General features: G+C 42.6%; 2 protein-coding genes across 3 annotated transcripts; one reads left to right on the forward strand and one right to left on the reverse strand.

Annotated features, from left to right (window-relative positions):
* foxj1b (forkhead box J1b) lies at positions 1–24,301 on the reverse strand. 2 transcript variants are annotated; one of them, XM_042397891.1, is made up of 6 exons: positions 24,254–24,301; positions 23,857–23,942; positions 3,298–3,453; positions 2,680–2,813; positions 1,867–2,498; positions 1–1,201 (listed from the first exon to the last, which is right to left on the reverse strand). In XM_042397891.1, exons 5-6 carry the CDS (start codon positions 2,452–2,454, stop codon positions 326–328), a joined length of 1,464 nt encoding a protein of 487 aa, XP_042253825.1. In that variant the 5' UTR covers positions 2,455–2,498; positions 2,680–2,813; positions 3,298–3,453; positions 23,857–23,942; positions 24,254–24,301; the 3' UTR covers positions 1–325. The 2 variants fall into 2 exon arrangements, with proteins under 2 accessions (XP_042253825.1, XP_042253826.1); XM_042397892.1 differs by lacking the exon at positions 24,254–24,301 and having other exon boundaries at positions 23,857–23,949.
* ubald1a (UBA-like domain containing 1a) lies at positions 8,979–27,624 on the forward strand. Its single transcript, XM_042397893.1, has 3 exons — positions 8,979–9,495; positions 10,111–10,170; positions 27,230–27,624. The coding sequence occupies exons 1-3, from the start codon at positions 9,388–9,390 to the stop codon at positions 27,551–27,553; spliced, it is 492 nt and encodes a 163-aa protein (XP_042253827.1). The 5' UTR covers positions 8,979–9,387; the 3' UTR covers positions 27,554–27,624.
* Positions 27,625–27,994: the final 370 nt, after the last annotated feature.

A 27,994-nucleotide genomic window follows, 5' to 3' on the forward strand; every position in this document is an offset into this window, starting at 1 on the left:
AATAATCCCTAAACACGTTTCCCACCGACCTTTATCATCTTACTGATTCCTTTTTATTCAGGGCATGTTTCTTAGCTGGGTTTGCAGTAAAATTCAAGATAGGTTTGACATGACAAGGTTGTGTTTTAATAAAAAGACATGTAAATGTTACAAAAAAATAAATTACAGTGTATTGCAGAATGATTGGAGGAAATGCAAACCAGCTGTAGACAAAAGGACCTATCACCAGTGTTATCCTCTCAGGGTGATATGGACAAGCAATCAGAGACGCCCAGTTCATTGGATGCAAATATAATTAGAAGTCAATGAGGGTTGGGGTCAAAGGTCACAGATAGGCCTCCACCCGTTCCCATGGCTGCATCTCCGTGAAGAAGCCCTCGCACAGGCCAAAGCCCTGATCCAGAGTCAGAGGAATGGCCTGTGCCTCTTCTTTGATCTCCTCCCACGGCTGCAGCACCGCCTCCTCAGGCCGCTCCGAGAACAGCGTGGAGGCCTCGTCGAACTGCTGCAGGTGGTGGTGGCTCTGGAGCAGCTGATCTTGGTCCAGCCGTGGCTGTGGGTGCTGCTGCACCATGTGCAGTTCTCCCATGTTGACCGGACACTCCATTGAAGAGGCGCTCAGGTCCATGTAGCTGTAGGACTGATGGTGATTCAGATGCTGGCTCTGACCCATGAGGTCCCCTCCTCCACACCACCTCCCCAGCCCCGCAGAGTGCTGCCTCCCCTGCATGGAAACCTCCATCTCACAGCCCAGGGAGCTCAGCGCCATGTTGATGTCCAAATCCTCAAAGGTGCTACAGTTCCCACTGAGGACGTCATCGAACACGGATGCGAGGTCAAAATCCCCCCTCAGGATGTCAGCTTTGTGGGCTTCTGTCGCTAAAAGCGGGGAGTCAGACGCCCTCACTGCCTTGTTGTTGTTGTTGTTTTTAGTGGCCAGGTGCTTCCGTTTGCCACTTTGGTAAGGGCAGCCATTTTGGGTGCTGTGATAACCCTGAATCAGTTTGCTCTGTCTGTGGGCGCCACTGCTGCTGCTGTTGTAGCTGTTCGCAGACATCCTCCTGCGTTTGAAGATGCCATTGACAAACATGTCAGCATACTGGGGATCAATCTGCCAGAAGCCTCCCTTCCCCGGCTCGTCTTTCTGTCTGGGGACCTTCTTGAAACACTTGTTGAGGGACAGGTTGTGGCGAATCGAGTTCTGAAAGAAAAAGACAAAGAGGACGTTTAACATGATCCCATTGGCTTTGAGCAAATTTGAGTTATTCATGCAAAAACTGAATCTGCCAGTTTGTCTTTGTGAAGGAAGACGGAGAGTGAAAGAAAGAGTGGGAGGAGGGGGAGGGGGACTGTATTGTTGTTGTTTGTATAGGAAAGCAAATGTACCTAATGAGGCTTTCTAGTAACAGGCAGCTCTGAGCATTTCAAACATGATCAGCTGTGCTTAGCTGCCATCTCTCTCAGGAGCCCTCATTAACACACACACACACACACACACACACACACACACACTCGAGTGCTTTCTCCACCCCATCACCAATCCCCCTCAGACAAAACCCTATATGAGCACTCTCTTGGAAGATGGAAATTTCAGACTGTGGCATTAAAAAACACTTGTCATGGAAATCATCAAAGACAGAAATTACACACACACATTCTGAAGAGAGATTTAAAAAATAGATGTGCTGGAGGTTTTCAAATACTGCATCTAATTTTCCGGCATTGATAAAGGAAAAGCCTTGTCGAATGCCCTAAAGATGGGGTGTCTGATGGTGACATGGAGTCAATTGTTCACCCTTCTCTCCCTCACTTCGCCATTTATCTGACTCATCAATAATAGAAGGAGAGTTAGCCGGTCTCGGTTACCTGCCAGCTGGGCTCCGCATGTCTGTAGTAGCAGAAATTCTCCGTTATCCAGTTATAGATGGTGGACAGAGTCACTTTGGGCTGTTTGCTGGCCTGCATGGCCATGCAGATGAGAGATGCGTAGGAATAGGGCGGTTTAACCTTTGGGTTGGTTTTGTAGTCGACCTCCACCGGTGGGCTGGCCTGGATCGGGATCTGTGGGTAGCCGCTCCCGGGGTGTGCGCAATTGGTGAACCGCGGGACCGCTGTGGAGTCGCTGCCGGAGGTGACGGGGCTCCCGAGGTACAGAGGCATCCCGGTGGCGGCGGTGTCCCCGGCCGGCGGGCTGGACGGGGAGTCGGTGCCCCCTCTGGGAAAGCCGAGCCGCTTGAGACAGAGATGCTGCTGGGAGGACGGACAGCCCGGTCCAGTTCCGTTGGGCCGCTCCGGGTCCGCGCTGACGATGGAGAAATTCTGGAGCCAGTGGAGGCTGGTGAGGCTGTCGTCAAGGGGGACAGAGTCGGACCCGGTGACCTGATCCTCCGGATAAACCATCAGCCATTTCTCCTTAAACTTATTTGCAATGTCGGGGCTCGTCAGAACCGGCATCCTGGCTTTGTGAGCTCGGTTAGGGCTGAAGACGACCAACGGATCTTCAAATCGGCATTTAAAGTTTAGAATTGTATTGAGGGCAAAGGAAAAAGTAAAAGAAAACACAATCAATTACATTAATCTTACACCCAGCTGTGAAATAAATCACCACGGATAAAATATCCCACAAGCAACAGTTTATATCAATCCCACAAAATGTCAAATGATGCGTAATTTCCCTACCTCCGGTGTTTGGAGGAGATGCTCTGTGTGCACCTGTTGCAGTCCGTCCCTGCCTCTCCTCTCCAAGGACTCAGCAGCGCGTCCAGTCTCTGCGCAACAAGTGCGGCGGGGGGAGGGCGAGGAGCATCCAGCAGCTCATGTGGAGGAAAAAGAAGGAAAACGCCACTCAGACCAGATCCATGTCGACTCTGGTGAACTAGGCTGTTAGTCATCCAAACGCTCGGCTCTGTTGGGGTGTTTGCGGGAGGTCAAGATGTGAGAATGTGTGGAGGTAGTAAAATAAGTCGCTCATAAAGCCCGAGAGACTGCCCACCATCCCTTTAAACGCCTGGAAGGATTTCTGATTGGCTGGCTCCTCTTGCTTATCCACGTTTCTCTCTCGCTCGCTCGCTCGTTCGCGCTCTCTCTCTCTCTCTCTCTCTCTCTCTCTCTCTCTCTCTCTCTCTCTCTCTCTCACACACACACACACACACACACACACACACAAACACACGCAAACACAAAATCTATCTATCTATCTATCTATCTATCTATCTATCTATCTATCTATCTATCTATCTATCAAATGAATGTTCGGTGTCGGGACTTGAATGAGTGTATGACATAGATATAGCTTACTGCAGTAAGAACAGTCGGTTTCTCATCTCCTTGCCTTTAATCTCTGTCTTCGTCCCGGAAACCGGTTGAAATGTGACCTCCGTGGCGCGCTCACTGCTCCCCTGCTGGCGCTGAAAAAGACGCGCCACAGGTCCCGCTTGCAGCGCACTTTTGCACCTGAAAGAAAAGAAGCCCCACTTCCACTGATAAGCCTGTATTTACCATGCCTTTTCTCTGCGGACACACTGTAAACGTTCTCAAACGTGAAAAGGCAAACGCTAATTGGGTTTTAGGATATCAATTTTGTCTTATATCACAAATGAAACTAGATTTGATTGAATATTTCAACTTTATACTGTTCTGGACTTGTTTACACTAACATTGTTACAGATATATAATATTCAACACAATTCATATACATATCCATTTATTAATTGATCACTTGTCACACAAGATTTTATGGTTTTTGGTGGCTACCGGTACCACCAGTCCTGATAAATCTGGATGAGTCTGCACATCTAAGACAAGCAGTTGCTTTATCTGCTATATTTGAGAAAAAATTTCATTTTCATATATATATACATTTTTTTGCACTTTCATGGATGTCAATGTAATCTTATTTAAAAAGTATATGATCTACATGAGGATCAACATAGTCTGGACTAACATTCCTGGAAAGGTTTTAGTAAATTAAGTGACTCATGCTACTATTTTACAGTTTCTTTGTTTATTGGGTATTCATAATTTAATGGCAATAATGTAAAGGCACATTAGTGATTATGTTCAGTTAAAAACAGCAGAGCAAACGAAGCCAATAGAATTTAAAAACTATCAGCAGAAGAGAAGCGACATTATAATAGTCAATGAAGTCAAGCTGTCACACTTGTATCAGACAATAGTGTAACACCATCTCTTTTGGATGAAGTACAAGTGAGTTGCGAACTTGGAAGGCCCATATAAATATTTCTTATTTTAAATCATGCAACACTGAACATCTAATGTGCTTCCCCAGATTGATGCTCTGAAAATATTTAATCAGTAATGTAAAATATTCATGGGATCTTATGAGTAGGCATTGTCATGCTGCTAGTGTTAAGTGCAGAAAAAACAACATAATGAATTTTGAATGAATGGTGTTTTTTTTTAAGAACTAAGAGTGAAAGAAGTTGCCCTTCATAATAAAGATGCATCCATTTTTGGTATGTACAGTGGACAAATAAAACCTCAATCAGGCAGTGCTCCTGTCATGTTCAACACGACAGGATAACACAGACTGTAGAAGTGCATGGCTTAGACAATATGAATAATGAGGAAACACTGCCACTCAGTGGATTCATACAGCACTACAGCTGCACCAGAGGGCCGTACCACAAATTAACTCACTCACAACTGGCATAACAGGCAGTATGGAAGCCCTGGAGGTCAGAGAGACATCCTACATCCAAGAGAAAGAACTGATTGTTTTCTGTCTGATTACACTCGAGCAGGTCAGAGGACTCTTCACGACTGCATGTCTTGCATGTAATACGGAAGGGAAAGGGGGAAGTGGGAGCTGAGTGAAAATATAAAGGAAAATATGCGACTGAATTTTGTTTTTACTCTAACAGAGATTTAGATGGTGTTCATTATTAGGCAAAACATGTAAAAAAAATGACCCAATTATATTTTCAGAATGGAGGGAGAGAGCATTTACAGAAGTAATTTTACAGGAGCTGTGGCCCACTTGCATTAATGAAGCCTGAAGACATTTCATACAGTATTCAGTGCCAGCCTTCTCTCTTCCTCCCTAAACACATTATGTCAGCACATCTGCTGAGGTTAAAGATTTGGAGTGCGGAGGCAGACAAGGGCTGGCATTCAGTGTAGGGCACCGAGGATGGATGAGCGGCGAAATCTGTGCTGCAACACTCGAAGAACTTGGATATACGTCAGGCCAGCTGTTGCGTCCTGTCAAGGAGGCTTGATTTTTAAAATGTCTCCAGGTTTGTTCAGGTTCTTGACAAAGGGCTTGCTGGTGAGACAGGCAAATGTTTGAACAGCTGTTCTTATTGTTGCCAGGCTTCCCGCTGTCCTTCAACAGGAACTAAGCACACATACAGTATGGCCGCAGTACATCTAATGGCTTGAAAGAGGGTGCTGAGGAGGACTGTTACATGTATTTCTTACTAATAGCATCATTGACCTTTGCAGGGGTTTTAATTCAGAAAAACACACACATATGGCAAAGTCAATGAATTCAGTATCATTTACTACCAAACTGTGAAGTTTGCACCAACATTTCTGGGGAAAGTTGGAGGACGAACTCATGAACACAAAATATTTAGACATTGAGATAAATTACTAGACATTGGTCACTAAATTAGCTTGTACAGAGATTGAATACCCCCCTGTTATATTGTAAGCTTAAAGATCCCCTCCAGACATGTTTTAAGATGTGTATAAAATTTGAATAATAATTTGTGTCTGATGTGATTTTTATTTCACAAAAAAGTTATTTTTAACTAATTTTATTTTTTCAATTATCTTGTTAAAATCCCTAAAATTACATCTCCTCCTTCTCCCTCATTAGAAATTCAAGAATCTATAAATATGCAAATATATTTCATTTCAGAAGTTTAACTGCAGAACAGTTTAACTGTTTCCTACCTCATTGTAAAGTTCATTCTCAGTATTTGCGCGCTGGAGGCTTCAAGTTTGCACATCACACTTGTATAAGTTGAATCTTGGACCAGGATTGGCTTCCAAATTAGTTGTGATGTCACAAATCATGCTTGTAGGCCCACCCCTTAAAAGCTGATTTTCAGTGAACACAGAGAAACTTTCCACTTTCAGCAGATAAATGCGAACATTTTTGAGTGGAGGGAGACTTTAAGATATTATTTTTGATGTTTTCTGTTGAGTCTTTGCTCAACCATACTGTGCTAAAATATGGCTATGTGATTCTAACCTGAATTAGGCCTACCCTTTAAAGGAATAGTTCGACATTTTGAGAAATATGATTACCCAAGTAACATATGACTGATGCCAACTATTAGTTATTTTTGGTAAGTTTCTGACTTACCATTTGACGACATTGTATTTACGTATGTTGGTAGCTTATTCACTTCTTTCTACAACCAAGTGAAGACTAGTTAACATTATTATTATTCACTTTCTTGCCAAGAGGTAGATGATAAGAGCGATACCATTCTTCTGTTTATACATTAAATATGAAGCTACAGCCAGCAGCTGTGTTATTTCTTTTACCACATGCATTCTGCAAAGACCCACTCCTACTCTTCCTCTGATTGGTTCTGACCCTGATATTCTTAACCTAACCCAAACCTTCTCCAGCTGGTTAGCTTAGCATGACTGGCTTAGCTTCCTCCTGTTTCTAGTAAAGCTAAATTTACTGGTGGTAGCTTCATATTTATCTTACAAACATGTATTGATCTTCTCATCTAGCTCTCAGCAAGAAATAGATGTATTAATTTCCCAAAAGTTTATAGTAAATTGGCCTCAGTAGCTGTTTTTCAAAATGGTGAAGAGCCCGCACTGCTCTCTGCTAAATAGCCTAGGGCAGGTCATGATGGCCATTTGGTTCACAGTACTTTTTATGTCCAGGTTTACATTTCAGGACTGTGCCCTCACACTTGAGCCTCCCACTTATGTCAAAATTGTTTTATTTTTATAACTGCAATCTGTGAAATCAGCTGGTTAACGGTGGGAAAATAAAAAAAAATGTGGCATAGCTTGTATGGAACTCTTGAAAAGTTGCCAAGCTTGCCAAGTCTTTCCCCAATTTGATTTGGTTTTAAGCTTCCGATGTGTTCCTGACTTTAGTTAAGCTACAGTAAGTGCCTGTATATTGCACCAAAGTAGCTGTGACAAACACATTGTAAATTATTAACCAGAGTTAACACATCTAAAGCCACAATAAAGTATTGGAAAACCTCCAAGTTTTTTATATAACATGAAAATTTGATTTTATTGCCATGGAAGTCAATGACCTCAACTTCCCCCAATGTTACAGTAAGTGCTATTTCTTCAACTGCTACCTTTGACCAGCAGGTGTCTCTATTTCCAATCTTTTCTCCATGCTGTCTTCTCTCACAGCTGTAGCTGCTACAAACATGCCATTGATAAAACAATGTTTACAGTTTACAGTTACCCACAATCCTGAGCGCTGTGTTGATATCACAGGGCTCATTTTACACACAGCCTGCTCTAAAACTGCTGCTTTAGTAGCCTAGATATTTCCTTTCCTGACCCTAATCCTACAACATCAGTACATGGAAATGGAAAAGCAGGGGATTTATTATGTTTGCCTTTTAATGGTGAGAGTTTTCTCAAATCTATAGGCTAAACAAAGGAAGTATTAGAAGAATTACATAATCTCAGTGTAAATCTATTCTACTATATGCTATTGTTCATTCATTGTCTTAATTTACTTTAAGTGACCACAAAATGACTGAATTCTCTATCCTCTGACCAGATAGACTAAAGACTTCAATTAAAAAGATTAAATGGCCCTATTTTATGCATTATTATATGCTCATTAATTTCAGTAATTCATACTTATGGGGTAATTAAGTCGTTAATGTGCGCCCATATGGCCATCTAGATGAAGCTGGGTTTTTACAGTTTTTAATTTATTGTCTTTATTAAACAATATTGTCTCTATTAAGCAAAAAGACAAAACAAAGAATTTATTTTGTCCGCCACATTAAGTCTTTTGTGGACGAGTAGACAAATTCTTTTGTTTTTTACTTCTGCTATTATGAGTGTTCTACAGTATTATAATACTAAATGGTTCAAGTATTTGCCCACCACTTTAAAGTCAAAACTGCTCCACCAAATGAAAATATGCTCAAAGATTGAAGGCCAACCCCTTGAGAAACTCTATGAATCAGCCTTCCATAATAACATATTTAGGCTTGCCAACAACATTGTTTCTGACCCCAACCATGTCCTGAACAGTGAATACAAATTGTTACCATCAAACCGGATATACAGGGTTCCATGATTTAATAAGGTTAGACTGAAGCACTCTTTTGTCCACCAGTCATTCATAAAATTAAATATGGAGCTTAATTCCAGATCAAATGTATGTTGAAGGGCCTTGAATATTGTTTTCTGTGATTGTAAATGTATCGTTGTTTCATGTCTTTTTTGTCTTTTCTGTGATGTTGGAAATGGAGTTGCTGTGACGCAAGAACATTTTTTAACTTGATTTGACAATTGAGTATTATCATCATCATCAAACCCCTGTGTAACCTACCATCTGACCTGCTGTACTGTCCTTGAGCAACCTGAAAAGGAATTTGCCCTACAACCCAGTGGTTACGACCTATACACAGTGTTATTACAACAAAGGAGAAATGGGGACGTGAGTAGGCTGTAGTACCGCCGCAGTCCGCACTGATGTGTGCAGATAAGCTGCGGCACTGATGGGATACACACTGAAAGAGAGATGATTTTATAAGTAAGGGTGCGCATAGCAGACACGACGCTTCTGAATGTGCACCCATGGCTGTCTGCTGTCCCTAATTTAACTCCGAGCGATGTAATTGGCGATGGTGGATTTGTTTACCATATTTGGCAAGATAGTGACACAGCGCGCCTGGGAATTGGACGAGAGCGGCCGTCATTCACAAAAGTCTGCCTTCTGGAGCTTTACAAACAAAGCGCGTGCTCACGGGACTTGTAGTCCAAAACAAACCCTTTCTGAGATTCCTCGCGCGAGGATTTACCTCCTCTGCGGCAATTTCAAAGCCACATTTGTGTCATTGTTTAAAACGCACTCGCTGAGATAAACTGCTGTCGTTTAACGTTTCTTTAAGTATCAAAAATAAGCCCGCATCAGACGCCGGTCCGAGACCCTCCAGTTTTAGCATACAAATCCCACTGGCGACGCTCTCATATGATTGGCTTGGCTCTTCTGTCAATCACGCAATGCTCCTTCCACTACCGCTCCTACAGTAAATATTTGTGTTTGCTCAACCGGCTGTAATGGTGGACGACTGAAGGGAGAGAAACGGAATACAACTAGAGTGAAGAAAAGAGAGGAAAAACGGTCGAAAGTCTGCTTCAGAGCCAGCCGCCGAGGGAAGGACACGGGCTTCGTCGAAAATGGATGAACTCAAACATCAAGTCATGATTAACCAGTTCGTCCTGACGGCGGGTTGTGCGGCAGACCAGGCGAAGCAGCTTTTGCAAGCGGCACACTGGCAGTTCGAGGTAAAAGAAAAAAAGAAAAGAAAAATAATAAAGCTTTTACAGGATAACGTTAGCTACACGGCTAACGTTTATGTCTGACCGACCGTTAGTTCTGATTGGAGCTTGTCTGTCTGCCTCTCGGCACTTTTTTAGGCTCTTGAAATTCAACACAAAACAAAGCGTTAGTGTTATCTATGTGTCCGTTTTAGGTTACCAGAGTCGGTCCTCTTTCAAACCCAGAAGTTTGGTTTCCTTTCATCCTTTGTAAAGTGGACATTTTTGTGCGCTAAATCAGTAGGGGACACACAGACGTAGCAGGGCGAAACGTACGGCTAGCATATCCAATTAGACTTTACTCTAGATTAAATACTATAATCCGACCAGCGAGTGCTATTAGCAATAAAGATGACCGCCGTGGTGTATCGACCAGCCTAAAAAAGAGTAGTCTGATACATAACTGTTTAGTCTGCGGTGAACCAAATATAGATTTAGCTTGTGCGTTTGATTTCTCTTCGCCACAAGCTCGTTAAATTGTGAAATGAGCGATGTTTGGATAATTTGTGTGCCCTTTTGCAATACAATGCCCCTGTCTGAAATATAAAAAATGTCATTCATCTTCTCTGTGTTTTATTGTAGACTGCCCTCAGTGCCTTTTTTCAAGAAACAAATATTCCATATGGCCATCATCATCAAATGGTGAGTGAGAGAAAGGAGGGGGTGAAATAATATACTTTGTATACTCTTTATTGTTCTGTTTATGAAATACTAACAAGCTTAATTTTACCACAGTATTTCTTTAAAGCTCCAGTGTTGTTTTGGGAGGTATGTGGGGGCGATCCACATCCCTTATAGGCCAAGAGGGATGATGTTGTACTAACAATAACAAAGCACATGTCGGCCATGTTGTGAGCTTCCAGAAATAAACACACAGGCAGGCATGCAGCCGCAGCAGCCAAAGAGAGAGAGAGAGAGGCTGTGTGTATGTGTATGTGTGTATCGGAGAGAAAAAAAAGAGAGCAAGAGAGATAAGTGTAGATATATGAAATTCCTCATTTTCATTGTATCAACTGAGGTGTACAACTGAAGGAGGGGCCCCTTAGTTTCTGGGTAAGAGAGAAAAAAGTCTCTTTCCAGGAAGAGGACAGCTGCCTCTCACAAATAGACCCTCGTGCAGTTGCATTTGCCTCGGGTTATTCTGACGTTTTGCCTGATTGGGTTGTTGCTGCCCCTGACACGACACACAGCGGGGACTTTTAGGGGCAGACACATCATAGCGGAGTAAACTGGAAGGCGTTAGGACTCTAGCACACACGCACATACGCACACGCAGGGCTTGAACATTATGAAACACTAGCAGTATTTGAGCTTTTAGCAGCAGCCCACTTTGGCAGCACACAAGTCTTTGTTTGCAGCTGCATGCATGGCAGCATCCAGCAACAGCTGCCCCCTCTGGATGTGAGCCTGATGTGGATGTGGGGGGCGGAGAGGTGGTGGGGGGGGGGGGGATTTGGAAGAAATTGTTGATCATTTTTGTGAGCTCTGTCAAAGCTCTCACTATGTTTGTATGTGCGTGTTCGGTTACCGGTTTCATCTGACTGCTGAGCATTTTAGCTTTGCGTTTCTTGAGGAGAGAGTTTAGGATAAAAGAGGATTTGATTTTTTGCAATATCGCTAGTCAACACAGAAATGGCTCACACTGAGCTGAATCATTTAAAAAAAAAAAAGCCTTTATTACAAGAAAGAAAGCCAAACCTCCTTTATTATCTGATCGGTAAATAAGAGCATCTCAATCCTCTATTTAGCTCATGAAATGTCTCACTTTAATTTAGAGAGTAAACAATTTGCCAAGAGTTGTCCTCTTCTGTCTGCCAAATAGGGCTGAGCTTGATTGCTGCAGACACTGGATAATGAAAGTCAGAACTCAGAGCACCTATGTGTGTGCAGTGTTATTGTTACAGACATGATGTTCTTGTGTAATCACAAGTTCATATTCCCTTTTTTTGCATATGTCAGAATGTTTGTACTTTACATGCATGCGTTTGTACTTTATGCATGTTTGCGTGTATGTCCGTGAGTCACACAACGATACTACAGTAGGGCAGCACGTCCAACCTCCCTGCAGCTTATCAGGCCACAGTGTTCATTGGTATACAGATCTAATCCACTTTGCGCTCCCTCTCACTCTCAACTGTCCCTCTCTCTCTCTCTCTCTTTCTCTCTCTTGCCGGTGCTCTCTCTCTTCAGTGTAGAGTAAACATGAACAACATTGAGTTACATTTTCTGTTGTACATGCCTGGGCGACAATGTTTTGTGTCACAACACAAACTCCCCATCCTTGAGATTGCTAATTTGGCTATAAGCCTCACCCCAAACCCAACAGCCCAAACAGATAGCCTATAGACATGCAGTTCTTGGCAGGTTAGGACGTCATGTAGGTCACTTAGTTTGTGGATACTGTTCAGTGAGCTAGTTTATACAATTGTCACTGTTGAAGCCCGGATGTGGCTGCATGAAGCTGAATGTGGCGTAAGCAAATCATTTTCCTGTCTAAAATTGAAAGCATCTTGGATTTTTGTTTAAGAAATACATTTTATTCAACATTTCATCCAACTTTTAAGTCTGATTTTGTTTACCTGTGCTTCACTAATGCTTCATTTGTGCTTTGTATGTATAAGAGGTTTATACTCTCTATTAAATATCAAACAGTGAGGTTAGTTGGCCCACTCACCAGTACACTCTTGTATAATACTGTGAATGCTGGAGGATTTAGCTAAAGCTCTTGTCATTATAATTTCCTTTTACTAGCAATCCCAGACCCAGGGGAGTGTCTGTGCTTCGGCACATGATGTAGAAGAGCAGCCCGTTCTCTCTCTCCACTCGTCACGCCCCTCAGCGTCACTTTTAACGCACTGGGTACCCTTTAGTGTCATTTTTCAATGTGCAGGGTAGTCCGACAGACTTCTATATAACTTCCACAATGCCTAAAATAGATGCCATGAGACTGATTGCGTCTCATACAGACGCTAAAGGCTATCTTGTGCGTCAGTATCAGATGCCGATGGGCGTGACAAAGTGTCAGTATTTGACGACCTGGGAATGAGAATGGGTTGAAAAGAGCTGCAATCTCTGCACAGACATGCTTTTAAGACTGTTTGTTTTTGCTTACGTGTATACAGTGTGTCTGTTTCAGTGTGGCCATGTGTGGATGTTGTTGTCTTGAACAGATTGTCCATTTATCTCTTCTTTTTTGAATGAAGTCATTGAAGCTTACATTAGCGTTCGATGATGGCCCTCAGCTTCAGTCTAACCTGCTCTGTGTTTAACACAACCCCTCCCAGTTTTCTCAGCTTCTACACACACACCCTGCCCATACAAACACTGCAACCGCAACACATTCCGTCAGGATGCAACACTCACACCCACCCAAAATGGACCCTTTCACAGCAGAGGGGGGCCAGTATGACTAGGAACACAGCACCCTGTCTCGTTCTCTACTGTGTACTCTCTCCTCTCGTCTCTGTCTCTTTCTGTTTACAGACACAAAACATCAACCTCTGGAATTAAATTACCCATTCATGTTTCCTGTTAGAGAATTTTTCTGATCGGGGCCGGTCTTCATCGTCTTGTTTTAGCATCAGTCTCAAAGCAGTCGCCATGTTCACTCACACTTGGAATGCATGATGTTGGAGTTGTATTTCTGTTACTTCTGGCTGTTTTAATGCTGATCCCTCTTATCAAATATTATGCGTATCGCACCCTTGTCTTTTTTTGGGTTTCATACATATTCATGTTTCCTGTTTTACAGTATTCATGTTTAAGTCATTTTTAAATTGATCAGACTGACAAATATAGAGCTTGAGCTATTTCTGATACTTTGTTTATTATATTTTGTTTCATAATTGGAATTCCAGCTGTCAAAATACTAACTCAAATGGTTTTTTGTGTGCAGGAGAAGTATTTTCTTAAACTAGTACACATGAGAATCTTTAGGGAAATCATTTTTTAAGTCATGGTAGTTTTTGATCGATCCAGTCTGGACACTGTGTTACTGAGTGTCTCTATGAATATGGGCAGGAAAAACACTGACGCTCACTCCGATATCAGTGTTTCCATGATTAATTTTTCTCCATGTGGGGCTCCTACAGCCACAATGAAGTGAATGAATCCTCATGTGACCACAGACGAGGAAGTAGCCCAGCTGGATGACTTCCACTGCCGTCCGGGAACATGTGACCCCCATCATGTGACTAAGCTGAGAAACGATCTAACTAAGCCACAAAGCCTGCTTTACATGTGTGTAATTTCTGCTTAGAGTTATGCCCATTAAAGACAATCTGGTGAGGTCATGTGGATTCCATGCAGTAAAGTCGGGACTGTGGTGTCGAAAAGTATGTTGTTTTTAGTAGGTCAGACTAATAAAAATGATCTCTTTAAGGAATATTTCACATTCTCCCTTCCCTCATGAATCATTTCTGCACCTCTGCCTCGTGTTCTCACTCTGATATGCTTATATTGAAGTAAAAACAAAGAAACACTTTTAGTTCTTGTTTTAACTCCTGCTTCTTTTTGCTGTCACGGCACTCTCTCTCTCTCACAGTCACATTATGTTCTGAACAGTTTTGTTCAGGTGCTGTTGATTTTGACTTTCCCTTTTACTTTTTTGAATGAGCATATCAGCCAAGTAAAAAATACAAATTCAAGTCATCTTGAACTGTATCCATTTGAGGAACTTTTACCAGTACCACCCAGCCTGGCCTACATACTGCAGCCAAATGGCTTCATGGTTTAAAAGATAACATTTTTTTTTTTTTTATTGTGCTGTAATTGCTGTTAGTCACTGGCATCATGCATAAGGTGAATGAAAGCGGGGGTTTTATGAAGGGCAACGGTCAGCTCCGACTGACTGGTTACAGTGACGTAGCAAAACAGTATTGGGCACTGCATGGCAGTGATAAAAGTGGGTGTGAAAGGCTCTTTCCTGGCAATATGAACACCCAGCAAGAGGAGGGTTTAGTGTGTGTATGTGAGGGGTTGTTTCTGGTAACTACAAATATTTGGTTTTGGTGTCCGGGTGTGGCTTGAAAAAAAGGATCTTTTAGCAATCCTGACTTTTCTTATCCACGTAAGATCTCGTCCCACTGAGATTTGAAGTGTGCGGTGTGCCCATGCAGAAGAGCAGAGGTATAATTACTGTCATAAATCATGAAGTGTCAACATAGACGACTGTCTGCTCCTGTTTCTCCCCGTCTCAACCTCTGTCCGTTTGTTATCACACTGTGAGAGACGGAGGAATGGATGGTAGATGGTGGACGTTTGTCGACCAGAGAGAAAATCAGGCAGACTGTTTGGCCCGCACGTACTGTGAAACTGGTTAATAGCAGGGCAATGCCAGGTATTTGGGTAGAAGATACAATAACTAAGTTAACACAAAGGTACTTTGTGTCTCTGCCACAATGGAAACAAGGTGTTTTCTGTCCTGCAGCAGACATTACTTACAGATGTGTAAGTGTTGAATGAGGTGAAATCTAGTTTATTATCTGCCATTATTTGTGTGTTTGTATTTCATGAGTTTGTGTGTATACAGCATAATCCCATGGGTGTGCATGCAGCAATTTCTGTCAGATTTCAGAATTAATCATGTCTTGATCTGTTAATGTTGTTAATGGGTGTGCTTGCATCTGTGCCTGGATATATTGGATATGTGTGTGTGTGTATGTGTGTGTGTCCGTGTGTGCCTGTACCAGTGTTTCATACAGCCATGCCAAGCAGTTAGCCACTTCTGAAGAGGCTTGGCCTGTGCGCTGCATGTTCCAGCGTGTTGCCCTGCATGTTTCCAGGAGCACGGCTTCCCAGAACCCTAACCACACACACAAAGACGTGTGCGCGCACACACACACACAGACATACACACAGGAACTTTGGCTCAAGGGACTCAGGCTATGGGAATCCATGTGGGATGGCTGCAAGGACCAGATGTGTTTATGAGCAGTGGAGTTGGATTGGGTTTCACACTGATTCTGGGAGTCACTGAGTACACACACACACACACACACACACACACACACACACACACACACACACACACACAAGGGTTAGGGCTAGCAGCACATGGGAGCCTTGTCTGTTGCATAAAGAGCGTGTTGTCATATTGTGTCTCCCTGGCCTGTTTTCTCAGGTTAGCAGTAGTGCTGCAGCCAGGCTCAGGTCAGCTGACTCTTCCACACTGTCTCACTAGTACCTTGTCCCACTATTAACTAGCCTTGTCCATCCTTTTCATGCTTTCCTGGCCCCTGACCCCTCACCAGTGTCTGATCGATCCTCTTCCCTCTTTGCCTCTGCTCTTCACTTTGTATATTAGATTAGAATTTGCAGTGCGAGGTTGCAAAATTAAACTGGCCAAACTGCAAACATTTGCTGATTCAGTTGTATTGAGAAATCTCCTGGAACTACCAGCCCAACTATTTGCCTTTTTCCCCCCAATCCTTGCATTTGTTGTCATCTGTGTAAATGCATCAGTTATGCCTCTGTATGCTGCAGCCTCGGATAAATACAATTTACTGATTGTGACGGTTACACTGTGAAATTCTGACTTCAGTTTTTAAATACAATTCTGCTCTGATAATGTTCAATAGTTCTGTTTGAAATTGGACACTGACACTAAACAGGAAATGTAAGTTATGTATTGCATGTGAGGTGAGAGAAACACTAAACCTGATCTGCAGTGTATGCGTAGCCTTAAGAAAGATATCTTTTGGCAAGCTTAGTGTTTGCATCGTAATCGTGTTTTGTTCTCCCCCATGATGACCTTTGGCCTAGTAGTTTCTGTTGCCAGCCTGTGTACCAGTCGACAGGCCAAACTCCTTTTTCTAGATATGAGTTGGCCACTGAACACCTATTGTTAGCCATTGTTGTAAGCAGCGCAGTGTGTGCAGTTGGTCAAACAGAACACATGCTCCACTCAGTCCCAGTTTGCCCGTCTGCTGCTTATTGCTGCTTTCTTTTGCTGTTCATTGTGTCATTGCTTCTGTATTTTTTTGTTTTTCTCATTCTCTTTCCTCCATTATACAGTGTCAAACTACGCACAAAAAACGGAGCACGGCCTGGCTAATGATCAACCGAGTCTCTCGGGAACACAAATCCAACTGCTTGTGTGTGTGTGTGTGTGTGTTATATTCACTCACACACAGACTCGGGGTGCTTTTCATTTGGCAAACGTGTCTCCTCACTTCCCTCACTTGCATCTCTTCGTCATGTGCTCCTCCCAGTGAGGAAGTGAGAGAGAGATGCAAGGATGGAGGAATTTAATTCATCAGACGGGACGTCCTCGCTCACTCCAAAGTCATTCTGAGGAGACGGCAACTACTCAAAAGTTTAAACTTAAAATTCATGTACAATTAATGAACACTTTAAGCTGTAATTTCATAATTTCTACATAGTGATAGCTGGAAGGAAAACACCTGATAACTGTTCCAATGTTTTAATGATTTGATTATAGATCTCTAGCAGCATCTGGCTGTCACAGAATAAGACACAAATTGACAATTTAAATCCGTTAATTACGAAAGAACAGAACTGACGAAAAGGAGCCATAAAAGCAGCTGTAGCCTGCAGAATACATCTAAATAAAATATTGCATATTTAGTTTGTGAACGTCTGATGTCCTTTTCAGAGTCAGGATGATATGCAGCTGTGCGTCATATTTTCCTTAAGGAGCTGACACACACTTAAAACAGAAAAGAAGAAAAGGGAAGCCTTTTGGCTTATGAAGAAAAATAAAGTTACAAAAGTGTTTTTTTATAATTGATTCATGATTTAGTCATTTTTATTTAATGAATAAATATGAAAAGCTGTGGTTGGTGCCGTCATTCCTGTTTCCAAAGGCCTCCATGAGCCTCCTCTCTCCTTGCATCTCGTCTCCTCTGAGGTGCATTTAAGGGATTGGAAGATCCTTGATGATGGCGGAGGGAGATCGGTTTCCGGGTCATGAACCAGAGGACGGACAAGAGAGGACGCGAGGAAGCATAAATTATCCAAAAGAAAAGCACCCAGGGGCCCAGCTGCTGGAAGCTGGTTGGGGTCGAATGAGTGGGGGTCAGTGGTGGTAAGGGAGAGGACAGTCACTTGAGTTGACTGAAACATTCAGGAGCACCTGTCAGCTTCTTTTATTTAGTTCGGGAAAGAAACATCTAGTCCTGACATCCAGCCACTCCCATAAATAGCTGACAGTCACCTTCATGTTCGGGAGTTACAGGCTGGGATGAAAAAAACAGAGAGTTGCTTTGCTGGTTTAGGTTGATTGGATTGTGTTGATTTGATGATGCTAATTATTCTGTCTACCGGTACAGGTGTAAAGGAATGGCAGCTCCATACGCAGCTTTGGGAGGATGTAGGCAGACAGATAGATGGAGGTCCTGTTGTTAAGTTTTCTTTACCCTCCTTACAGTCAGTGGCTGGAGATCAGCATGGCGTATCTCTGAAGTATAACATTTGTTTTAGAATTAGCAGTTTGTCATCGGTTTAAGCTAGCAAATTGTTTACTGCAAGTTAGTTACTGTTATCTACTGTTTCATAAAAATAGTGGTTGCACTTTTTTTTTACCATATGGTTGTGTTGGGCGGTATGACCAAAAGTTTTTATCACGTATTTTTAAGATTCAGGCAGTTACATGGTATATAACGGTATTTTTTCTTTCTATTTTTTTGCATGGCTAGGCCTTTATACAGGTTTATAGTGGCTGATTCTACTGTCAGGAGAACATAGAGTTTACATGAATCGCTTTTAAAGTTTGTCTCTGAATCAAAGTAAACACAGGAACTAGTCGCCTGTAGTAGCATTATGGCTAACTGCACAGAGGTCTATGTCCAGGGCAGTTTGCCGGCTAACCGAACCACCCACATATTCATCGCCAGTTTGTTTAACTGTCTGAGGCTGACTTTCACTGCGGTTAGACTGTAAGGAAACAAAAACAACTAAGTGCAATGACAGTTTATCCCGTGGACTATTATGAGTATGATTGTGAGTCATTTCACTTTGACTGGTCAACCGTATTTATTTGAGCCACAGAACACAGAGAGGAGCTAAAACAAATGGAAGAAAAGAAATTAAGAATGGAGGCAAAAAGGCGACAGGACCGTCAGGAAAGTCAACGTACAGTAACGGTTACCTCAGACAAACTGCTGGTGTAGTCACTGCTCTCCTGACAAGTGAAGAGGAAAACTTTTTTTTCTGCAGAGTCTGACCTGTTGATGCCAGACTCGGAAAATCTAGAAGTGTCCACGGATGAGAGAATCCCAGCTGTGTAACTACTACACATAGATTTACAGCGTTTATCAACATCGTTGTCCTGGAGACTGTTTTATCTCCACAAAATCAAGTGGAAGAAAAGAGCGAGGCCGGCTGGATCAAACGCTTAGTTCCACACGGTCAGAAAAATGTGGCTATAACATGTAACTGTGTGAGGGATTACAGTATACAAGTGCTCACTGTGTATCTTGTCATTTTATCCTTGCAATTTAGAAACTTGCAGACATAAGCCATATTATTTCATCTACTAAGTTACTACTTCTCTAGCATGAACAGATGCTGAACTATCCATAGCTTCAGACGTACATACTGACGTGCAAACTGCTCCGGGCACATTTCCCTATGCAGTTAGCCATAATGCTGCTATAGGCGGCTAGTTCCTGTGTTTGCTTTCGTTCAGACTTGCAAACTTTTGAAGCAGTTCATGTAAAAATCATGTTTATTCCTAAAACAGTAGGAGGCTGTAGGAGGTTGCCCCGATAACCATCATTATACGTGGGACCTCGTTCAAACAAATCTCAATCTGAACCTCCAGAATCTCAATAATAGAGCTACCTGGCGAGCTAGCTAGCTGTACCCAGCAAGCCATTCGGCAGTGTAATTTTGTAAATGTACAATTATTAGTGTTACAAATTGTTTATGTCACAAATTGTTGTGTCATAAAGTTATAACTGTTAGTAAGAAGGTTACACAGTTAATAGGGATTCCCTCTCAATATACTCTACACTGACAATAGATACACCCTGACAATAGCGCTCTTTGTGGCGATTATATATTTTGCTGCCTTTTGAGGAGTAACAGCAAGTATTTCAGCAATGCACCGGTATGGCGGTATATGAAAAAAATATATCTTGCGGCAAATTAAATTGGTATACCACCCAGCACTATTATGCTGTATCTCTTTTTTGGTTATGTTGTAAATCACACTCTTTACGGAAATATTTTGGCACGGATGCAGGCAGGAAATTTGCATGAAGGCAACACAAACAAACATGGAGGAGAGTGAACGTGACACAGAACAGTGTAATTCTGAACAGGAGAAGGACAGCCAAGACAAAAAGAGAAGCTCGTACCTGAAAGAGGGGTTACTTCTGTTGTATGGATGTGGTCTGGGTATGAAAAGTCTGACATAGACCAGAGAACAGTACTTTGCAAATTCCACCGCAGACCGGTCCCCACAACAGACTCAAACACCACTAATGCTGATAGCCCCCGCCCCCACTTCTGTTTTTTTTTGTTGATTTCAATTATTTCCTTCACTGTTTTCCCCTTTTACTCCATATTTCTGTCTGTCTGGTGCTTCTTCCAGTCTGTCTTGTATTAACTTGTAATCTGCCTTGCTCCTCCATTTATCCCTCATTTTCACCATCCTCACAGTGCATCACTCAGAATCAGCACCACCATTATATTAATGACACTAAATTATCAATGACACCAGGCTGCAGCCACATCTACATTGTATTTCTTTGATACAATCTGTAAATGGAAGTTGATTTTGTTGGTTCATTGAGGTTTATGGTGTCAGATTACAAGTGAACGGGGACTTGAATTTCACTTACATGGACTCGCAAGTAGCTTGTTTATTGGGCAGAGTTTTGGTAAATTGTCATCTGTTACAGATTTGGGAAACAATGTTGGAGACAAAACATTGAATTCCAGTTCCCATAAACTTGTCTGAACATTAATGACGTGTCTGTGTTCTTTGCCAGTAATCTGATATATTCAGGAGGCATTTCATATCATCTCAAGGCCAAGTTTGACCTCAGTTTATCTTGTTAATTTTTGCTTTCCAGCCTCAAGTTCTTAATAGTTCTTCATTCTAGCTATTCTTTTGTGGGCATGAAGTGATGGTTTTGGGGCTGACTCAGGTTGAGATTGTGTTGTCAGTTCTGGAAAGGTGTGTAAAATTAGTAATATTTGACCTGATGTTGTACCCGTCTCACATAATGTCCACTACTGTTCTGTTCTCTTGGATACGGAGCGCACTGCTGTTCCTGGACACAGACACGGACCTGCATTGTCAGTGTTGCCAGGTTTTGAATGGCATTGTTCTCACATGCCCAAACAAGAGCAGTGAGAATTTATCAGAATGCATGTAAACTCCTTCAAACATGCTTGAAGTAAATGCACTCAAGACTAATCTAGACCTGATGCTGCTGGAACACAAGCATCCTCCCACACATCCAGCACTCAACACCAACGAAAGGAAATGTAATCTCTACTTTGTGTCTTCTATTCATATCTTGCTATGCTGTTCTGTTATATGATTTATATATATATATGTATATATATTATTTATCAACCTTAATTTATATCGGGAACTCGCTGTTCTTCCTCAGCAATGCACAGCGTGACCCATTAATAGTCCTTTACTGTGTACTATTAGCAGCTTCAGTGGAACACTTGGATTAAGGTTAAGTGCCTTTTTGACTTTGCCATAAATGAACAGTGTGGAGGAGTGATTCCAAGAATCCTACACATTTCTGTAATAATAAAGTATGGAGAGTTAATTGTGGCGTTTCCCTCAGTGGAAATGTGTGTAAAGGTAGTTTGTGTATTTTGACATGATGTCGTGTTGTATTCTTTTATATATGGAGTGATACAACTAAGTTGACAACCACATTTTTGTTCAATGCATTTCATTTTGGCAATGATCACATTTTGGCAGTAAAATGTCTGAGAACTTGTGGAAAAAGTACCAGACCTTATCTTACAGCTTTTTGTGTTGGTGTAGTTTGGTATGTTGGCATAACAAATAAGCCAAATAAACATTTTTGAAGTGTTCATGCCTGGTGGCATAGCAACAGCAACCAAGTCATCAGTGCAGACACCTAATCTTGTTTTTGCAGTCGTTGACCCTCTTTTATCCTGGAAATTGACAGACTTGTTATGGAGGAACATTTTCTGACATTCACATTGTCCAGTCAGCGGCAGCATGTGTTATAATGAAAAATATAATTCATTTCATAATTTCTTATTCTTAAAAAGTTTAAGAAGTGGCTTACAACAAGTCTAAAAAACGTCTTTTGTTTGTAGTTTCAGACCAGCTGTCGTTTTGCACGTGGTTATATTTATCAGAGTGAAGAAGAGAATTCTTTCAGCTATATTTCATCAGACTCTGCTGACAGTCATTATGTCTAGTGACTATCAGCATACAATATACTTAACATCAGGTGAAATCTTAAAATCCAGTCAAAAGATCCACTTCTAGTCAGACATTTGCAAATCTAAAATGTCTGTGTTCACTATGGTGCCAAATCCTTTGAAGAACGTGGTCCCGAGGTCGGAGACTTCGTGCCGCATGTTTCACCGCGATCCTCGTTTCTCACAGATCTCTCAGTACAGTTCGCTGCAAGCGCTGACATACAATGTGTGAACTGTAAGCAACAAGCCACAGAGCGAAGGGAGAGGGAGAGGGAGACGGGGAGAGGCAAGTGAGAGAAAGATGGAGAAGGGAGAGAAAACCGACACGTCATAGATTCATACCAGTGTTCACTGCAGAGGGAATGATGCAGAAAAAGAAGCTGGGTTTCATATTGTGATGCATGAAGGTAGGAATGTTGAATATATTCAGCAAGAAAACCTTTTTAACCTTTCTTCAAGTAGATGTTTTTGTGTCAAAAACCAGACAAAATGTGTACAAGTAGTGATGTAGGCTCGGCCAGATCGGCTGGATGAATGCCTTACTATAATTTCACAACAGTTCAAATGTCCCTCAGGACACTGAGATATTATAAAAAAGTGTGAAAATATAAAAATCATCATTGTCAACCTGCTGTTTCATCATGTGTATTTTTGGAGTAAACATAGCCAACATTCCCTGAAACCAAACACTAACTTACTCATTACTACTTGAATATGACATTTTTGGTCAATAAGGAAGCATTTTTATTGTCCTCAACTAAATCAAGGGAAACAAGCAGATCACTTTTCATTTCTTGCAAAATTTGGCTTAAAATTCCTGACAGCTGGGTGGAAACATCCAGACAGACTTAAGTGTGTGTGTGTGTGTTTGTGTGTGTGTGTGTGTGCGCGCTGTTGATAGAAGCACTGAGGTAAAAGTCACATGAAGGAGGTTAGTCGGGGTCGCGAGACGTGACTGGACCCTCCGCACAAGTACGCAAAAGGATAGAAAGCTTCTCTTCTCAGCCGGGCGCATAAACACACTTGATATTTCTTAGGAATGTGGTCGGTTAGACTGGAAATAACTCCAGCTCATCTGTGTTTGTGGACAAACGTGCGCACACACACACACACACACATACGTATGTACACAAACGGAGGAGTGTTTAAGGATCGCAGAGCCTTCACCGCAGTCCGGGCCAGGCATGTTTGGAGCGGTCGCTGCCCGTCAGCCATGTGTTCCTCATGCTGGGCTCAGCAAACAGACTTGAAGAGAGGGTGGACAGGGCCGGGCCGCTGCGACCGCAGAGCCTCAGCCCCGTCCCGTCAACAGGGAGATCTGTACTCTTTCCTCATAACAACCATCCCCATGGCAACACCTCTCTGTTGGCTCTGTTTTGAACACAAACTCCCTCTCGCTGTCTGTTATTCCCCCTGTCTCTCCATCTGTATATCTTGAACAAATACTCTGCAGTGGATGACCAGACCTCCCTGAAATGAGCTCTTGACTCTTGTAGTGTTTTGGAAATTAGAAGTAGACAATTTACTGTGTCGCTAGTTTTCCTCACCAGACTTCTCACTTTCCTGCGTTACCTACTGAACTGACACACAAAATATACATATATATTTATACATTCAGTCAATATTTGCACAGATAGTTCACTACTGGTTGCTTTTAAGTTTGTGATGCAACTTCAGACCCTCTGTCGACACTCACCTTAACACGTGTGCGTGTATGTGCAGACAGGTAGTGATTTTCTGTAATGAAATATTAACCCTCTTGTAGCAGCCCACGTGCCCATCATTTGTCCAACAGCCAATTGGATTTGAACCTCAGTCTGCACGCACCGGTCTCAGCAGCCCTTGCAGTATTTTTCTGTCCTTGCCTCAGTGCAGCGAGAGTTAATCTGCTACTAGGCTGCTTAATACACACCAAGGGAAAACACACACACTAACCTGCTTCCTCAGTATGCTGCACCAGAGCTCTGGTTTTAATCTCCGCGCAGGAAAGCATGTAGACCTCTGGTGTTGTTTTCTCTACTCTGACAAGAGACAGCACTTGAGTATCATGTGGTGTAATACTGTATGCTTTTTGATTTCGGTTGTGTAATACAGACAGTAAAACCTGATCTTGTTGTAAGGAGACCACAATTACAAATATGGACAAAAAACACAGCTAAACTCAAAAGGAAACTGATGTGTTTTGTACTAAATGCAGATGTTTTGCCCCCCCAAATGTGAGGTCCCCATGTAACACTAATGAGTAGGGCTTTACACTGTGAATGCCGACAGGTCTGAGCTCTGTTGAAGGTTTTATCTCTGAGAAAGTGTCTGATAAGCAGTCAGATCTAACCTCAGACAGCCTAGCAGAGAAGACAGCTGCTGTGTCTTTGGACCAGATCCTCTTCCCTGTGGGTCGATACCGTCTGCGTCTCTGAAGGTCCCCTTGCGCAGACACACACACACGTAGACACGTAAAGATGTGTTTGGCAGTGTTATTTCGTGACTGGAGGAGTGTGAGGTGGGAAGACGCAAAACATGACGCCTCTCTCTCGCATCGTTCCTGTCTTGGTCAACTGTTAAAAATGAAATAAAAGTCCAAACTGGACTGAACTGAGATGCATAGTCTCTGCATGAGTTAGCTGACTGTAGGTGTGTATTTGTACCTACTCATCTGTGTGTGTGTGTGTGTGTGTGTGTGTGTGTGTGTGTGTGTGTGTGTGTGTGTGTGTGTGTGTGTGTGTGTGTGTGTGTGTTTATGGATGAGTAAGTCAGAAGCAAAGATCTCTGCAGACATTCTGAAAGGGCTCGTGTCAGCATTTCAGTCTCGTTTTTCATTCCTGGGCAGTAAGCAAGGAGGATGGAGGCCTGATCTATTGTTGCCCACCTGAACAGCAGCCACACTGACTCTAACAGATCACGAGGTTTAAGAAATCCAACCAGTAGCCTCCACCGCTGCCCACCAAGAACAGGAAAGGCCGTAGAGGTCACTCCAACATTCCAGGGTGTCTCTTTACCGCAGGAAACGGCCTCAGAGACATGAGCCAGCGTTTCCTGTCAGAGTGCACAGTGGACACGCTCACCTTTCATAACAGCGTTGCCACTCTGAGAACCCCTGGCTCGGTCTGGCCCCACACTGTATATTTGCAAGACTAACCTGCAAGCCGCAGCACTTTTAGGGGGCAAGGTGGTCCAATTACACCCTCAAGGGAGGAATGGTGTTCCTGTCACTCTGTTGTTTTTCTGAAGTGCTGCTTGTGTGCTAAGGCCGTGTGTCACAATCTGTTCATCCTGGGTGATGTAGCCAAAAGTGGACTAGATACCACAGGTCAGCCTGAGGTCTGTGTCAGCAAGGGGAATATTGTTTTCCAGCCTTTTTTCCCCCATTTCAGCATTTCAATATTTTTTTTGTCCAGTATTCAAGTAAGACTGCAGCTGCTCTTCTCAGAGTTGATTCATGGAGATCTATTAAAAAGATGTTGTCAGTGACATTGTTGTATTCTTGGAAAAAAAAAAAAAAGTCTAACTTTGAAGATGCTTGGGGGACATTTAAGGACACAATTTGAGTTCAAGTGCTTAATAATGTAACCACTTGTAGGTTTAAGCATGCGAACTGCACAGTGAAAGGTTAATGAAGTGGATTTAATAAGTTAAATTTGATTTGAATGAAAGCTCATATTCTGCGATGTCAGTTGGAGTTTAATGAAAGTGAATTTCATCTTATTTAATCCTATTCCTGGGAGTTGCCAAGCTGTTTTCTTCCATTGTTAAGACCTGGTGGTTTAGGGTTATTTTTTCATGTAGGTGCCTGCCCTCTTAGCCTCTCAGCCCAGGCTCTTATTTTTAGATGGCAACCCTCCTGACTAAAGGTGGTTCCACCTCTGCTTCCCTGTGGAATACAGTAGGTTGTTGTTTTCCTGGTCACAAATGGACGGGGACATTGAGGAGGAAGTAGAGCATAGAGCAGTGTGTGAGAGGCTTACACACGCTGCTGCTTACTATTTCTGAGCAGCCAAACATGTTATTCACATGGCCTGTTCGCTACAAGGTGGTAGCTTCAGTGTTGTTTTTGGCACACGCGTGTGTTGTGTGTGCACTGCTCGGGGTGCGCCACTAAAAGAACTCCTGGCAGCAGAACAATAACAGCGCTGGCACAAAGGAGGGTTGGAGCAGGTTAGAGCACAGGAGGATATAAGAAAGCCAAGGAGACTGTATGTGTTTTTGCCTGTGTGTGTGTGTGTTTATGTGTGTGTATGTGTGTTTGTGTTCACATAGCAAGATTAGCTGTTTTTCTCAGTCTGATCTGCTACATTACCTCTTGACAATCAAGTTTATCTAGTCTGCTAAATCTGAGTGGACGCCACTTCACAGTTGAAACAGGAAGTGAATGTAAACAAAGGGCTGTAATGTCATCATCAGGACCCTCTGGGGAAAGCAAAGAGTGCCTGGGATTCCCCCAATTTTCCCTTCAGTTATATAAAACAATTTGCCTCCTTGACAAGAATAACCACATTTAAACACTGTTGAAACTCCTTTTGTGATGCAGATTTCAGGAATAATGTTGTTTGGCAGTGTATGTTCATTTTTCTTGAAGATAACAGGCCAGTGGCAGCATAACATTATGAAGATTTTTGAACGTATTCAGTTGTAATAAAAGAGCAAAAACCTCTATGTAGCCTACTAGCCTCATCATTTCACAGTGACAGTCAACAACCGTACTGGAAGAAATCCATTATACAAGGGGAAAATATGCCGATTTCTCCACTGATTGTACAATAACACAGAATGTGGTGCAGCAAGAAAACAGGTTTCATTTTTCTCTCTTAAACTACAAGTACACTAACCCACTGCTGAAAGCAGCAGGTTCACCACATGTGGGCTGTCAAAAGTCATTCTCCTAACTATTTTTTTCATTCTTGATTAATCTGCAGAGTACTTTCTTGATCTATTAATTAAGCAAAATGTCTTTTTTTTGTCCATCCAACAGTCCAAAACCCCAAAAGATTCAATTTTATATAATGAAAGACTATAAAAATGTTCATATTTGAGAAGCTGGAGCTTTAAAAAAATTAGCTTAAAAATTGACTTAAACAATAAGTTGATTATCAAAATTGTTGCAAGTTCATTTTTTGTTGATTAATTAATCAACAAATCTTGTCAGCTCTACTTCTAACAGAAATAACTGCTAACTGAAACAGGAGTAGACTTGGCATGTTAAGGAAGGGTGAACACATACCGATCCTGTGTAGATGAACTTAATCATGAGAAATGTGAAGCATTTATGGCCTAATACTCTGCAATAATCTTTTCTCTCCCTCCTCATCCTCAGATGTGCACCCCAGCCAACACACCAGCGACGCCCCCCAACTTCCCAGACGCGTTGACCATGTTCTCCCGGCTGAAGGCGTCCGAGAGCTTCAACAGCGGCAGCGGCGGCAGTCCCATGGCCGCGTCCATGGCCACCTCACCCCCGCCCCCTCAGGTCGGCGGCTGGGGGGTCTCACCAAACGTACCTAATGTGCCGCAACCTCCACAGGGACTCTGGACTCAGGGGCAGCCCCCCACGCAGCCCTGCCCCGCCTGGCCCACGGGCGTGAACCCCCACGCAGGTGCTGAGCAGAAGGCTAGTGTAGCGATGGAGGCAGAGAGATGAAGGGCCGCACGTGACTGAAAAGCCCCCCGTCCACCCCGGGGAGGGAGGGGAGGAGGGAAACGGGGGATGAATGCGGGGAGGGTGGGTGATAATGGGTAGAAAATGGGCTTCAGTCTTTTTCCCAAAACTGATGCGGTGTGGCTTAGACGGATGGATATGAAAAGAGAAGGAAACTACGCAAACCAAGAAAAACTCAACGTGGACAATTTAAGAAGAGGAGAAAACCAATGCAAACATCAATACAAAAATAGAAAAAAAAAAAAGATACGCACACACATAGTAATAAGAGAGCAACTGAAATCTTTGTTAGTTTTTCCTAAGTAAATGCATAGATAAGAGAAATATTATTGAACTAAAAAATGAGAAATTTAAAAAAAAAAAAAAAAAAAAAATTGTCACGCCCAAGGATTCTATGTGATGTTCAAGGACATTCAAGGCAGC

Source organism: Thunnus maccoyii, chromosome 20, assembly GCF_910596095.1.
Source record: "Thunnus maccoyii chromosome 20, fThuMac1.1, whole genome shotgun sequence".
Taxonomy (NCBI): domain Eukaryota; kingdom Metazoa; phylum Chordata; class Actinopteri; order Scombriformes; family Scombridae; genus Thunnus; species Thunnus maccoyii.